General features: G+C 39.2%; 2 protein-coding genes across 3 annotated transcripts in view; one reads left to right on the top strand and one right to left on the bottom strand.

Moving 5' to 3' along the window:
- LOC134822198 (dimethylglycine dehydrogenase, mitochondrial-like) overlaps positions 1-16079 on the bottom strand; it is a 93398-nt gene that overhangs the window by 24727 nt on the left and 52592 nt on the right.
- On the top strand, positions 487-15435 carry LOC134822342 (uncharacterized). 2 transcript variants are annotated; one of them, XM_063833357.1, is made up of 11 exons: positions 498-1156; positions 1329-1417; positions 1605-1713; positions 1826-1900; positions 2113-2230; positions 2414-3123; positions 3283-3399; positions 3635-3712; positions 13179-13245; positions 13613-13699; positions 13838-15401. In XM_063833357.1, the coding sequence occupies exons 1-11, from the start codon at positions 551-553 to the stop codon at positions 14797-14799; spliced, it is 3018 nt and encodes a 1005-aa protein (XP_063689427.1). In that variant the 5' UTR covers positions 498-550; the 3' UTR covers positions 14800-15401. The 2 variants fall into 2 exon arrangements, with proteins under 2 accessions (XP_063689426.1, XP_063689427.1); XM_063833356.1 differs by having other exon boundaries at positions 487-1156; positions 2113-3123; positions 13838-15435.

Here is a 16079-nt window from a genome sequence, read left to right as displayed (position 1 = left end):
ACCTCAGACCATTGTCCTTCTATACAAACCCTCATGGTTCTGTCTGTAAGAAAATCTTTAATAACATCTAAAACTTTTCTTGTGACCCCAAACCCCTCCAATTTAGAGAAAAGTCTAAAGTGAGGGACAGTGTCAAAGGCCTTATATTACTAAAATCAAAATACAGAAGATCGACAGGATCACCTTCATCTAAGATATCAAGAATATTATCAAATGCCTCTAAAAGATTAGATAAGCAAGATTTTACTGTATATTAGGACGCAACGAAACTACCGAACCACGATGTATGGGGACTTGCCACCCCATGGCAACATTAAAATATATCGACTCTGTTACATTGTTTCCTGTTAATATATAGGGATCTTAAAACTTTTCTGTGTCTTTGGATGTACACTTTATACATTTTTAGTGATTCATTAGTGATACATTATTAAATGGCTTATTGCTACCTGTTTGAACATTTAAAAATGTATAAGTATTAACCAGAATTTATTATCATAATTAGACAGTATGGTGAGGTTCCTGTAAGATAATGTTAAAATGCTGACACATGGAGACTGATAAACTGAACAACTTAAATGTCCTTCCTCTGAATATTACATGTGAAAGTTTTGTAGCCCCATCCGAAGAAGACAACAACGCAGATAAGCAGATACGTTTAGATACAACAGATCACAACATAGACAAAAAAGTTTGCAAGCCATCTGAAGACAAACAAAACTTCAGGGATTTGTTGCAAGATCGAGTTCTGAAACGTCTCCAGGAGAAATCCGAATATGGGAAAAGAAATGTCAACTCTCCTGAGAGCAAAACTGATCCTCCACTGAAACGACATTTTTCAAATGAAGACCTCTGGAAACGTGTTGAGGGCCGTGTAGCAGCTAAAAAAGCAACATTAGCAGAAAAAGATGACACATCAGTGACTGATAGTGGTATAATCAATGATTCAAGATCAAACCAAGAGAAATCCTTGCGATCAAGTTCTTCTGAGGACATCAAAACCAGAATCAGATCTATGAGCAAAGCAATAGGTTTGGCATCGAGTATACAAAATCAAATCAAGTCTAATGATTTCGATAGAGACAACTCTAGTCAGCAACAGCCTAAGAGAAGTAGCAACTCACATCTGCATCAGCCTTCTGAACTCCTAAACACAGTTAGTTTATATCTACAATGTTTAACTTCATGTCAGTTATTTCATACATATGTATATAATTATATCACATCATGTCTGATATCAATAATGATTTGACTTTTGAGAATATGACATAAAGAGGTGAGGGTTTTTGGGTGATGAATTATGGAAATTTATTTTATAATGTTTTCAGAACAGATTCGGTCTTGGTTTGGAGCAAGCTAGCAGTGTTTACGAAGAAACACTTAGCCAGGGACGGTTCATGGAGGACGATTATTTCAGGTATGTAGCTTCAAATAATTAGCAGGTGCAAATTTAATCATTCTATCTACAGATAGGCTGTATAACTGTATAATGCTATTTTGAGATTCTTTCGCATTTGTGCAAAACCTACTCAAGCCTTGCTCGTATTCATCTCTTGTAATTTTTTACTCATAGTTTTCTTTTTGAAAAACAGCTGTAATCTCAGCTTACCGAGTGTTGGTAGTACACAAAGTCTCTTCTCAAATATCTCGGAGTACCGGACCTTTGTCCCTGATAGAACAGAGGATGCTCTGGGGAACTTTCTACAGTGTCATGTAAGCTACTTTTAATTTTATAAACATAGAAATTTTCATGCCATGGTGGATTATTTTTGGTTTAACGTTTGTGCAAATGTAGGTGTTATTGTAATAAGTTTAATTTTTACAGAGCAACATCCTACAAGATAAAGATGAAGAACCGCAAGTTCTTACTGAGGACAAACTTATTCTGTTTGCCACCGAGGTAAATTCAATGATACGATTAAGACCAATAATAGTTTTAATATCCCTGGTTGACTCTATTTTCGTTATAAAAATATCAATGTTCTTCACTGAACTGAAGAATTGAACAGTAAACTTACGTTTAACTGATTTAGATTGATAGATTAATGAGAGTTGATCCATTTAAAGTTGTCCCCACATTAATTCTGACTATGAATGACACTACAATTTCAGCTGTCTAAATTCATGAAAGAAGTTATCCCTGACCCGATGTTCCACACTGAAGAAGTTACCCCAGTGGGTACTCCAGAGTGTCTCACTCCACGTGCCACCACCCCAACTAACATACCACGTGACATACCACGTGACATACCACGTGACATACCACGTGACATACCACGTGACATACCACGTGACATACCACGTGACATACCACGTGACATACCACGTGACATACCACGTGACATACCACGTGACATACCACGTGACATACCACGTGACATACCACGTGACATCCTACAGGGAGTAAGCCCAGTTATCTTGAGGGTCCCTGAATCTCCAGTAATGAGGGAATCTTCTTGTCAGTACAGTTCAGATGATTTGGATGGGATGGAGCTTTCAGTTCAGGAAACTTCAAATTGTTGTGACCCGAGCCCTGCTGTGTCGCTGACCGATGCTGACTGTCAAACTAGCATAGTGTTCGAGGAAAGGAATAACAATGCCAGTTATTCGTCTAGAGACACTAGCACTGAGGATTTGGAGCTTCAAAAGATAAAATCTCGTGAGGAGATCTCAGTTCAGTGTTCGGACACTGAAATTATGTTCAGTTTCCAAGAGGAAGGACCGAAAACGGAAAGTACTGGGAATGAAGGGGGAGCTACAGAGTTATTGTCGGATGCCAAGGAAGAGAGTTTGCTGACTGAAAGTGATGATAAAATCTTGGATTTATCGAATTTATCCGACACAAATAAGCACGAGGAACTTTCTATAACTAGGATAGTTCCCGACTGTTACTCCCAGGCTGGTTTGGAAACATTGGATGGGAGACAGGAGTTTGATCACATATTTGTAACTAACACTGATTACACAAAACCTGATGCAGTTGATCGGTACGTCTCTCCGGTAGAGAATGTGGACAAGGAATGTGAGCGAGGTGTAACACAAACAAAGGAACTAGATGACTGCTCGGGTGATATGTCTGCAAAAAAGAAGATCCTGAAAAACTTGACAGATGGAAATCTTTTGGTAAGAAATTCAGAACTTTATATTAAGGCGCTTGTTCGGAGCATTTGCATTAGTGACCACAGCAAATCTTTAAGATTTGGTTCTTAACCGTTGTCCAACTGTCCAAGTCAGACTTTATTGCTGTTTTCTACTCTCCTTTAAATTAAAACAAAAATCTAGTTCACAAGAACGGACTGTTCAACACCAATCACTGCGAGATCCTATCTACAAACACCAGTGTCACACAGATCTTATCTGCAAACTCCTACTGAGAAATCTTTCTCCTCCGAGGCCGAGGTTGGTGTTTCTTGTTGAACTCTTACTGCATACCTTCTCTTACGTTCAAATCTGCTGCATTTTCATTTATCGTACACAGATTTTCATTGTATAATCGTTTTAAATCATGTGATCAAGTTGTCTATCTTGATCTTATATTTCTGCTTTATTTTCTACATTGAATGCTTATAAATATCACCGTTTAACAAAAACTATAAATATTCTAACAACCACGTGACCCAACCACGTGACCCAGATAGTAGAAAGTGAGGGTGTCACTACAATTAACATACCGTGCGATGGAACTACACAGCCAGACGGGTCAAACATTCAGGTGACTACTTTCATCAGTATTCCCTCTGACTACTTACTCCATATAATTGCGTTTATTTCACTGTAACCTTTCATTATCTTACTATTCTGCCTGCGTGAACACAAGGATACAAGGATACAAAAGTGATAATTACTCTATTGAGTACACAATAGTTGTAATTCTGTGTGTATAATCCACTATATTGCATGAATTGTAATTGTTATGCCAATATAAGATGAGTCTTTATGCCATTTTGAAATAAGTTGAACAGTTTTTACTGATACGTTTGTGTACAATAAGAGCGTAGTCCGTGCTCAAAATAGTTAGAACTTTGCCACCCTCCAATGACTGCAGACAAGTGCACAATATTTACAAGGCTACATTTTGGCTCCCTAGTGGCTACGTGGTGGCGCCCCCAACCCCTCCTGCAAGTTATAAAGTCATGCAATTTCCTCATCACCCCCATCTTAAGTGAGATTAAATTACAAGCTTTATTGGGAACATAGTAATGCTAAATGTTAACTGTTACCATGGTAACGTTGCGTTAGAGTGATAGTACTGGAGATCTTCAAAATGGATTATTCTACTGTACTTACTGTATTATAACTTAACCTGGGCAACAGCCAACAGCAATGTTTTAATGTGGGTTACCCAATCAATAAAAAGTCAGGTTTGATCATTCGTTCCCTCATATTCCAGTCAAATTTTATCAAAAATGTGTATCTATTTAGATAGATAGATACCCTTCAATCCTCACGAGACAAGCAGCGAGGTCGGCTAATGTTAAATGTAGCTGATATGTCTCTGACATGTGATCACCGTGTAGTGAGTAGTCTTCGTCACACGTGACTGTGACACGTGTTCCATTGGTGGTGGGGTAGGTGTCAGTTACTGATAGGTGGTACTGTAAGTGGTACTGTATACATCTCTGAGAGTGTAGTGTAACGGTTGATCACACAAAAGATTGTACTTTTTTCGGATCCCTTTATCGGGTCGAAAGTGTGTTAAAATTTGAACAATTTTGAACGACTAAAAAATTCGCAGTTTAAAACGCAACAAAGTGCCCCAATAAAAATAAGAATGATAATTATCATTGTTATTCTTTCGCACTAGCATGTTATGCATTGAAATAGTACCGATTAATTCACACCAATCATGATGTAATGACACCTCAAGTTTAAAGTGGTTTAGCAATTAGCATATTGTTATAAAAATTCGAACTTATATCTGTTTAATGTTAATGTTGTGCTGCTTAATTATAAGAATAAAGACCATTATTATATTGGGTCTTATTATAGCTTCTTTTTAAAATAGGTCTTTACCCGCATAAAACGGTTCCATCACGATGCATTATCTCTACTATAATTCAGAGAATTGTTTCTGTCTGTACGACCGCCCACGTGCAAATCAGACGAGAAATAGGAAGTTGCATAGTGACCATGGTAACGAGGATTGTTACACGCACGTGCACGTGCAATGATTGTTTTAACGTCATTTTGATCGGTTTTGTTGATATTACGCTGTGTTTAGTACAAGCAACATTTAACTCGGCTGTATCTTTGGTTGTGACGGATATTTTTTGACGCGATAAAAACTGACTGCCAAAGAAATAGAAAACTACTAGATTCATCCCTGTTACCACGGGCTTCCTAGTACTTAATAAATGTAATAGATTTGTAGTTTTGTAATCATGTTTGGAAAGCCGTTTTGAAATGAGCACCGTTTTGTTCCTTCAAATGAGCGGGGTAGTAAATATCATGTTTCCTTTTCTTTTCTTTCCTAGTATGCTTTATCATCGAACCAACTCTCAGTTAAACCACGATCACGACATGATTTCACCACGTGGCACACCACGTGACACACCACTAAACTGTGATGAAACCAGGTTGATTGAAAGACTTCCTCAAGCCGCGGGACATGATGATGAATTTGTTGCGGAAATAGTCGGGGTTACAAGAAATAATACAGTAGCTACAGGAATTAATGTAAACCAGGTCGTTGTTGAATACGTTACCAAAAGAAATGATACAGAAGATTTTTTGGAGGACTATGCTGGGATATCAAAACAAGCAGAAACATTAAGCTTATTAAAGTTTGAAGATGACACGACGATTTCAGATGCAGTTGAGTTAGACGGACAGGAAATAATCCTAAAAGAGGCTCCTTTTGAGAAAACAACATCGATCATAAATCGTGCCAAAGGAATTGGACTGATAATAATAGCTATTTTATGTGCAGTATCGCAGAGTATCCTCACGAAGTTTCTAAAGGACATTCCTACCGGAGAATTAATCATAATAACATGTATAAATTCTCTGCTGATATTCTTCCCGCTCGTGACCTTTCAAGGAATTTCTCTCTTCACGTTCCCCCTAAAGAAACTGGTATTCTTAAGAGTCATGTTCAGTGTGGTGGTGCGATTGTCCGAAATATGGAGTTACCAAAATCTTCCTTTAGGAGATGCTACAGCACTCATTTTCGCCTCGCCAGTTTTTGCTTGCATATTCGGTCGAATATTCCTGAAGGAGAAATTGGCCCTTCCCCAAATAATATCAATGGTGTTTGGAATAATCGGAATATTTATGATCGCTAAACCTACCTTCCTATTCCCTGACGATACAGAGAATGTATCACCTTGGTACTACAACTTGGTTCCAATTATAGGGGCAGTGAACATGGGTGCAACTTACACAGTTCAAAGAAGAATTGGCAAAGGTGTCAACTGTGTAACAATTGCAGTTTACATGGTCTTTGCGAGTAGTCTTGGAGGTTTGGGGTTCCAGACAATAGCCAGGCATTCCTACATCTACCCCGCCTGCTACTCTCCTCGCTTGTTGATGCTAGGAGTAGGATCTTTATCTGTAGCTGAGCTCCTAGCTCTTAACAAGGGACTCTCCTATGAGAAGTCTGCAACCGTGTCCCTGATGAGAAATTTGGATACTGTTTTAGCGTTCCTGGTTCAAGTTGCTGTATTTAGTGAACGGGTGGAAGTTCTTTCTCTGGCAGGTACTGCTCTAATAATTGTTGGAACTCTCATTTTAACACTTTGTAAATTATTTAATGTTTCTTGTGGGGTTTTAATATGATTTTATTCGGGTCTGGACTCCAAGACATGAGACTCTAGGGCGGCGTGCTGAAAAACATGACTCGCGGTTGTAGATACATCAAAAATCCGAAATCGTTGGCGGCCACAGAACGATTCTCATATTTCGATTTTAATTTTCTTTTGTTCTTGTTCATAATTCAGAATTAGGGCTAGGGTTTCATTTTTGTTTGGGAATGGCCATGAAGTGCCAGTAAATGTTAACGGAATAGAAATTTAATTTACAATAGTTATATAACAGTGGTGTGCGCCGCCGTGTTCTACCAAAATGGGCGGCGGCGTGGCCAAAATTAGCGGCGGCGTTCGGCGGCGTGGCCTGTGGACAATTGGCAGTTTCAGTTGTGACTCGAGAAAGTGGAAATTCATTACTTAGTTAAAGGATTGACTTAGTATTAATAAGGTTTAGACAGTTGCAAATTTCACTTCAATTCATCGTTGATCGTATGACAGGAATTCACAATTTTATGAAACATTGCATATGATACATCGAACTACTTGACGTCAGACATGCTAGAGGGATTTTATAATTTTTTCATTAAATTTTTTTGAGTAATTTTTTGAAAATTCAATTTTTAAAAATACCACGTTCACGCCGTTTGCGCCGCCGATAAATTGTTCGGCGCAGCGGCGTGGGCTGAAAACTCGGCGGCGGCGGCGTTCGGCGGCGGCGGCGTTCGGCGGCGGCGCACACCCCTGTTATATAAGTTGTTAAATATCTGAAATCCTACACATCTGATAGAGAGAGAAAGAGAGACAATTAAAGAGACATTATATATTATATATTAGACATTTTATATTAGACATTAAATATATTAGCCCGATTTAAGCAGCAAAACAGTTACGAATTTCTATCTGTCATCCGAAGGCCGCTGATTTCTTAAATGAGAAATTTACTCAAGGACCAATCATTAACATAGTATTCGTATAGTGATGGTTCAACTACTCAACCTTAAATCTGCCAAACATGCTCTCTGTTTTAATATATTAACTTACAAATTCCTTCTTCCTGACATTTCTTGGATTTAACTTTTGTTTAACTGAGGTTGCACATGCCTAGATCTTATGTGTTTCAACAAAGCGTCCTTAGATTTAGGATTACAGTCACAATATTCGCAGGCAAACTGTCTAGTATGGATCAACATATGCCTTTTCAAAGTTCCAGCCGTCTTCACTTTAATGTCACAGACAGTACAGTGGTAAAGTTTCTCTCCTGTGTGTGTTCGTTTGTGAATAGTAAGATTGCCCGAGTAATTCGATTTAAAATCACACAAACTGCAAGAATAACGTTTCTCTCCTGTATGTTTCCGTTTGTGAATAGTAAGATCACTCGATCGACTCGATTTATAATCACACAAACCGCAAGAATAAGGTTTCTCTCCGGTATGTGTCTGTTTGTGTTGAGCAAGAATGCTCGATCGATTCGATTTATAATCACACAAACTACAAGAATAAGGTTTCTCTCCAGTGTGTGTTCGTTTGTGAATAGCAAGATCACTCGATCGACTCGATTTATAATCACACAAACCGCAAGAATAAGGTTTCTCTCCGGTGTGTGTCCGTTTGTGCTGAGCAAGAACGCTCGATTGATTCGATTTATAATCACACAAACTGCAAGAATAAGGTTTCTCTCCGGTGTGTGTTCGTTTGTGAATAGCAAGACTACTCGAGTGATTCGATTTAAAATCACAGAAACTACAAGAATACGGTTTCTCTCCGGTGTGTGTTCGTTTGTGAGTAGCAAGATGGTTCGAGTGATTCGATTTAAAATCACACAAACTACAAGAATACGGTTTCTCTCCGGTGTGTGTTCGTTTGTGTTGAGCAAGATTACTCGATTGATTCGATTTAAAATCACACAAACCGCAAGAATAAGGTTTCTCTCCGGTGTGTGTTCGTTTGTGATTATCAAGACTGCTCGAGTAATACGATTTAAAATCACACAAACTGCAAGAATAAGGTTTCTCTCCGGTGTGTGTTCTTCTGTGAATAGCTAGATGGCTCGAATGGTTCGATTTGTAATCACACAAACTGCAAGAATAAGGTTTCTCTCCGGTGTGTGTTCGTTTGTGTCGAGCAAGATTGCTCGATTGATTCGATTTATAATCACACAAACTGCAAGAATAAGGTCTCTCTCCGGTGTGTGTTCGTTTGTGTCTAGCAAAAATGCTCGATTGATTCGATTTAAAATCACACAAACTGCAAGAATAAGGTTTCTCTCCGGTGTGTGTTCGTTTGTGAGCAGCAAGATTGCTCGAGTGATTCGATCTATAATCATATAAACTGCAAGAATAAGGTTTCTCTCCTGTGTGTGTCTGTAAGTGTTTTTTTAACTTGTGTCCAGTCCCAGACGGAGTGGTTTCTCCACCAGATAGAGTTTCACCCTGACTACCACAATCAGACTCGGTAGGTATAGGAACAGAAGAGGACTTTCCTTTCGCAGGCTTAACCTTCGATGGTGACAATGGGAGATTACAATTATCACACTGAAGTTCTTTATAGTCCAAAGGTTCAGCTTTAGCCAGGACACCACAGGAAACCTTGTCATCCTCCATCTTTACCATTTCACCTACTTGATTGAAATCTTCTGAACCAGCTTCAAACTGATTAGCCGGCACATCCTCTTTCTTTATAACTTCACCTACTTGGTTGAAATCTTCTGAACCAGCTTCAAACTGATTAGCCGGCACATCCTCTTTCTTTATAACTTCACCTACTTGGTTGAAATGTTCTGAACCAGCTTCAAACTGATTAGCCGGCACATCCTCCATCTTTACCATTTCACCTACTTGGTTGAAGTGTTCTGAACCAGCTCCAAACTGATTAGCCGGCACTTCCTCCATCTTTACAACTTCACCTACTTGGTTGAAGTGTTCTGAACCAGCTCCAAACTGATTAGCCGGCACTTCCTCCATCTTTACAACTTCACCTACTTGGTTGAAGTGTTCTGAACCAGCTTCAAACTGATTAGCCGGCACATCCTCCATCTTTATAACTTCACCTACTTGGTTGAAGTGTTCTGAACCAGCTTCAAACTGATTAGCCGGCACATCCTCCATCTTTACAACTTCACCTACTTGGTTGAAGTGTTCTGAACCAGCTCCAAACTGATTAGCCGGAACTTCCTCCATCTTTACAACTTCACCTACTTGGTTGAAGTGTTCTGAACCAGCTCCAAACTGATTAGCCGGCACTTCCTCCATCTTTACAACTTCACCTACTTGATTGAATTGTTCTGAACCAGCTCCAAACTGATTAGCCGGCACATCCTCCATCTTTACAACTTCACCTACTTGGTTGAAGTGTTCTGAACCAGCTTCAAACTGATTAGCCGGCACATCCTCCATCTTTATAACTTCACCTACTTGGTTGAAGTGTTCTGAACCAGCTTCAAACTGATTAGCCGGCACATCCTCCATCTTTATAACTTCACCTACTTGGTTGAAATCTTCTGAACCAGCTTCAAACTGATTAGCCGGCACATCCTCCATCTTTATAACTTCACCTACTTGCTTGAAGTGTTCTGAACCAGCTTCAAACTGATTAGCCGGCACATCCTCCATCTTTATAACTTCACCTACTTGGTTGAAGTGTTCTGAACCAGCTTCAAACTGATTAGCCGGCACATCCTCCATCTTTATAACTTCACCTACTTGGTTGAAATCTTCTGAACCAGCTTCAAACTGATTAGCCGGCACATCCTCCATCTTTATAACTTCACCTACTTGCTTGAAGTGTTCTGAACCAGCTTCAAACTGATTAGCCGGCACATCCTCCATCTTTACAACTTCACCTACTTGGTTGAAGTGTTCTGAACCAGCTTCAAACTGATTAGCCGGCACATCCTCCATCTTTACAACTTCACCTACTTGGTTGAAATCTTCTGAACCAGCTTCAAACTGATTAGCCGGCACATCCTCCATCTTTACAACTTCACCTACTTGGTTGAAGTGTTCTGAACCAGCTTCAAACTGATTAGCCGGCACATCCTCCATCTTTACAACTTCACCTACTTGGTTGAAGTGTTCTGAACCAGCTTCAAACTGATTAGCCGGCACATCCTCCATCTTTACAACTTCACCTACTTGGTTGAAGTGTTCTGAACCAGCTTCAAACTGATTAGCCGGCACATCCTCCATCTTTACAACTTCACCTACTTGGTTGAAGTGTTCTGAACCAGCTTCAAACTGATTAGCCGGCACATCCTCCATCTTTACAACTTCACCTACTTGGTTGAAGTGTTCTGAACCAGCTTCAAACTGATTAGCCGGCACATCCTCCATCTTTACAACTTCACCTACTTGGTTGAAGTGTTCTGAACCAGCTTCAAACTGATTAGCCGGCACATCCTCTATCTTTACAACTTCACCTACTTGGTTGAAGTGTTCTGAACCAGCTTCAAACTGATTAGCCGGCACATCCTCTATCTTTACAACTTCACCTACTTGGTTGAAGTGTTCTGAACCAGCTTCAAACTGATTAGCCGGCACATCCTCCATCTTTACAACTTCACCTACTTGGTTGAAATGTTCTGAACCAGCTTCAAACTGATTAGCCGGCACATCCTCCATCTTTACAACTTCACCTACTTGGTTGAAGTGTTCTGAACCAGCTTCAAACTGATTAGCCGGCACATCCTCTATCTTTACAACTTCACCTACTTGGTTGAAGTGTTCTGAACCAGCTCCAAACTGATTATACAGCACGCCCTCAGCTTTCAGATTGTTATTTTTGTCGTCTTTCTCACATTTACAAGTGCATACTGATGATGACCATGTTGAAGTAGTGTTAACTTGGTGAGCGTCCGTCATCTCCTCTTTGATATCTACCCCCTCAAACATTTCTGTTTCTTTGAGTGACATTCCTGATGGAAATTTGTGTATGAATTTTCTGTACGTCTTAAGCAAGCGTAATTAAAAATAATTGAATTTGTAGATACAATTAATAGCGACTCAATCATCAAAATACTAAATAAAATGTAATATTATCAAGCCACACATTTTATTTAGCAATTAACTTAATAGATTGCACTCTTAAGTTTGCAATAATCTGTTTCGGTGATAACCGATAAGATTTTGGAAGTTATCGACAATAACGGAAATTATCGGAGATAAATTAATAGTAATTATAAAACTTGATTAATCTACGTTACTACCCGTACCGATTTAAAAAAGTCGGATAAAATAATTGTACAGCAAATGAACCCTAGCCAACTCTCTCTAGCACTATTATAGTACGCTCCCGGGCACCCATCACGGAGCACTCTCTGCGCTTGGCCCTGATTGGCTAGCGGCAGGGTTTCGTGCTTCTCATTGGGCGCTGCTTGTCTCACGTGATTTGGCTGCTCGCGTTAGACTTAGCTCAGGACGTCAAATATAACCACTTATTTCAGTCATGTGATATAACATGTGATATAAGCGGAGCGCTTGTCTCGATAAGCGTTCTATAAATTGTAACGTTATAGACCACTTGATACAGATTACCCCTGTACATGTTATGCCTATTGGTCGAGTATGTCCTCCGCTAACCAATAGCAAGTCTAGGAGTCGGGAGTTAGGGGAGTTTAGGTTTTCCTGATTCTCTCTACACAGCACCCATAATATACAATAATATACATCTTACTACAATTAATGATACATAACTTTTAGAATTAGTAAATAATGTAAACAGTATTTAAATCTGGTGACTGGTGTGCAATACCTGACTTTGTATGTGGGTGAATATTTAAAGTATCCTGTTCAACTGTCACAATCGGTATTACAGCTACTCTTTTCCGAATCAAGTGACCGAAAAACACTCAGACAACAATCACCTATTAAAACCCGTATCTGAAAACAACTGTTGTCTATATATATATATAACTGTTGTCTGAAAAACTCAATTTTGGCTTGGGACAGAGTTGCCCAATCTTTGTAGCCCAGTGTGACCTTATGTTTCATGAAGGATTAAGTGACCAAGGATTAAGTGACCAAGGATTAAGTGACCAAGGATTAAGTGACCAAGGATTAAGTGACCAAGGATTAAGTGACCAAGGATTAAGTGACCAAGGATTAAGTGACCAAGGATTAAGTGACCAAGGATTAAGTGACCAAGGATTAAGTGACCAAGGATTAAGTGACCAAGGATTAAGTGACCAAGGATTAAGTGACCAAGGATTAAGTGACCAAGGATTAAGTGACCAAGGATTAAGTGACCAAGAAGTAACAAAGAATTTGTATGCGACTCGAGACCATAAATACATTATCTATGGAGGTGTATGTCATACTGTCATACTGAGGAGGTAAAACCAGTTTAAGTGCTCAGATCAAGAAGTACTGCACTGTGTAAAAAATGTGTATTAAGAAAAATTTTTTGCTGCTGTACAATCTTACGATCTCTATATTTCAGGTGATGGTTAACTTCTGGTCTCAAGATGGCACAGCTCATCCTGCTCCTCCGCATCAACACAACCACGGTATGTTCTCTAACTTATCGCATTGTTTCTAGGAATTTACCAGTTACACTGCTTTTAGCTTGTTCAGGATGGCCCGTTCATTATTTCTATTTGCTAGATTTTAAAGCTAAATTAAGTTAAGTACCTTTTCCTATTACATTGCTTTTTGTTAACCTTTGTTCCTTCTCCTAAATCTCCTAAATATTGACTTTATCCAGTTATTCCAGATTGTGCACTGACTTGTAACAGTTTACCTTTAAAAAGTACTCTGTGTGACGTCACGTGGTGTTGTGTGACGTCACGTGGTGTTGTGTGACGTCACGTGGTGTTGTGTGACGTCACGTGGCGTTAACCTTTGTTCCTTCTCCTAAATATTGACTTTATCCAGATTGTGCACTGACTTGTAACAGTTTACCACAATTCAAAGAAGCCGAGGTGGACGCCCTCCTTCAGACTCTAAACTATGAAGATGAAGGTTAATATCTTATCGTGTTTAGATGTTGTCTGTTTTACTTTTTGATAAGTAAATCGGTTATTCGTTCAACATTAATATGAGGATTTATGTGTACTGACATGTCGATCAATTTCTAAAGCATTTCTGTTATAATTTCAGATAAAAAAGAGAAGATGAGGAAGCTTCTAGAAGATCTAGATTCGGAACACCTTCAAAACACAGCTCACAAAACTTTATCAGACTCTGACAGCGATACTCCGCACTCCACACCACGTGACATTACAAGATCACGTGATCACACTCCGACCAATAATAACCCTCTCCCATCCATCATGGACGAGTACTCACTGCTCCTTCAGGAGGGCCTGCTGCAATCACCTCCTGATTACTTTACAGACAGTATCTTACCTGGAGACGTGTATCTACCCCCTGAGATTAGCGACTCCTGTGATGATATTTCCCTGCCCAGCGTACCCTCATATTTTGACATTCCAGATACCACCGTGGAGGACATTTCAGACATTGATGATGACGTCATGACACGTCATGACGTCATGACACCACGTGGTATAGCATTTGATGACGTCATAACACCACGTGGTATATCATTTGATGACGTCATAACACCACGTGTTATAGCATTTGAAGACGACGGAACCTCAAGTGATCTGCAACAAAGTGTTATCGACTCCAGTTTCGGTAGCTGCGACACAGTGATCCTAAACACAGCGCTACAATGTGACATTGAAGCCGCCCTAAGTCGAGTCGAATGTGACATATCCTCCAAACCAACCCAAACCCTAGCTCATGACGTCATAACACCACGTGGTATAGCATTTGATGACGTCATAACACCACGTGTTATATCCTCCAAACCAATCCAAACCCTAGCTCTCCCCTTCAGACTTGTCAAGTTCCTCCCTGTTGAGGAGTATAAAAACAGTCCTGTAAGTGACAATGGGGAAGTGGAGGTACACGGTAATAATATAGCGGTACAGGTGGATATGTCGCCAGGGTTTGAGGTGTCAAGTTGTTTTCATAATGTTAGACAGGAACTGAAGTGGTTGGATCATGAAACACAGTTTCAAGCTAAGGTTATTGATCGCCATGTTATTTGTTAACTTTATAACTTGTTGATAGCATGTGTTATTTTAACAGAATATCTGGTATGTTTACAGAGTATAAAATATAAGATGCAGATAACCACAAGTTTCTTAATTCTCCATTATTTCAAAATATAATGACTGTGTTTTGTGTCGACTTTTTACTTTCTGAAGGTACTTTCAATCTTAAATTGTCTAGAATTAATCGTATGAGAGGTGTCCTTTTTTTTTCTCTCGGAAAAACTTAAATCGATTTTTAATATTTTTTAAACCTTTACATACCTTAGACGATAGTTCACCAAAACACCCATAGTTACGGGTACAGAACAGTAGGTGGGATAACACTGCTACGTTCTACGGTAGAATGAGACAAAATGAGACAATGTGATTCCACCATGATACTGTCCACCCTTTTATAAAAGTTCCGCCTTACCCTCCTTTAGAGTCTCCGTCGTAGTTTCCGGTTCCCCTTCGTTATGAGAAATTGTGACCTACAGTTTGACTGATGATCCTAATATTTCTGACAAGCATTCTTTTAACTAATTTTTATATACAATTTCTGTTTAACCTCTCCTTACTAATCGATACTTCTTGTACAGTTTTACTAACGAGTTATGTATATCTATGTTTATACGAGACGTTACAATTTTTCACAAATTTGTGTCTCAATTCTTTATAAAATCTGAGTGCACTAGAGTGTTTGGGCCATTCATCATTTCAATAAAGCCAATGAAGCAATGATACTACACCAGATTCAGAAAAAAACAATAAATTCCAATTCAGTGAACTAGAACTATAATTTAAAGAACGTCTCTCACTAAAAGTACAGTTTAAGAAATTAAAGTCCTCAAACTTTGTTAATCCTATCACAGTTGTCTCCTTTAACATTTATTTTGCTTGTGAAGCCTTTAGCAATTCGCAAGTTTTAATAACCTAACCAATACACTTATCACCATCGAATAGAAATTGCAAGTATTGCACGCAAAGTTTCTCTGGCAATTTGATGGAAATGGAACGCGCGAAGACGTTATTCTTATGCGTTATGTAGGTGTAAGCGTTGAGTGCGACATTTCAAATCAATTTTGCAGATTAGCGCTAAAACTAAAATCCGCTTATGCGGGCGATCCGTGTGGCAGGCTCCGCCCTTTCATGTCTGTGAGAACATGGTTCGAATTCGTTATCTTCAAATCGGAACCGATGATTGGTACACTGAAATTTCAGGACATGTTTCTTTTCTCTGTGATTGCACGCCATATTACTGGAATCTGTTCAGGCTGAACCATATTTTTCTCCTTTCA

This window comes from Bolinopsis microptera, chromosome 10 (assembly GCF_026151205.1).
Source record: "Bolinopsis microptera isolate Bmic1 chromosome 10, MBARI_Bmic_1.0, whole genome shotgun sequence".
Classification (NCBI taxonomy): Eukaryota; Metazoa; Ctenophora; class Tentaculata; order Lobata; family Bolinopsidae; genus Bolinopsis; species Bolinopsis microptera.
The sequence above is the reverse complement of the archived record's forward strand: the minus strand, read 5'-3'. Positions and strand labels throughout refer to the sequence as shown.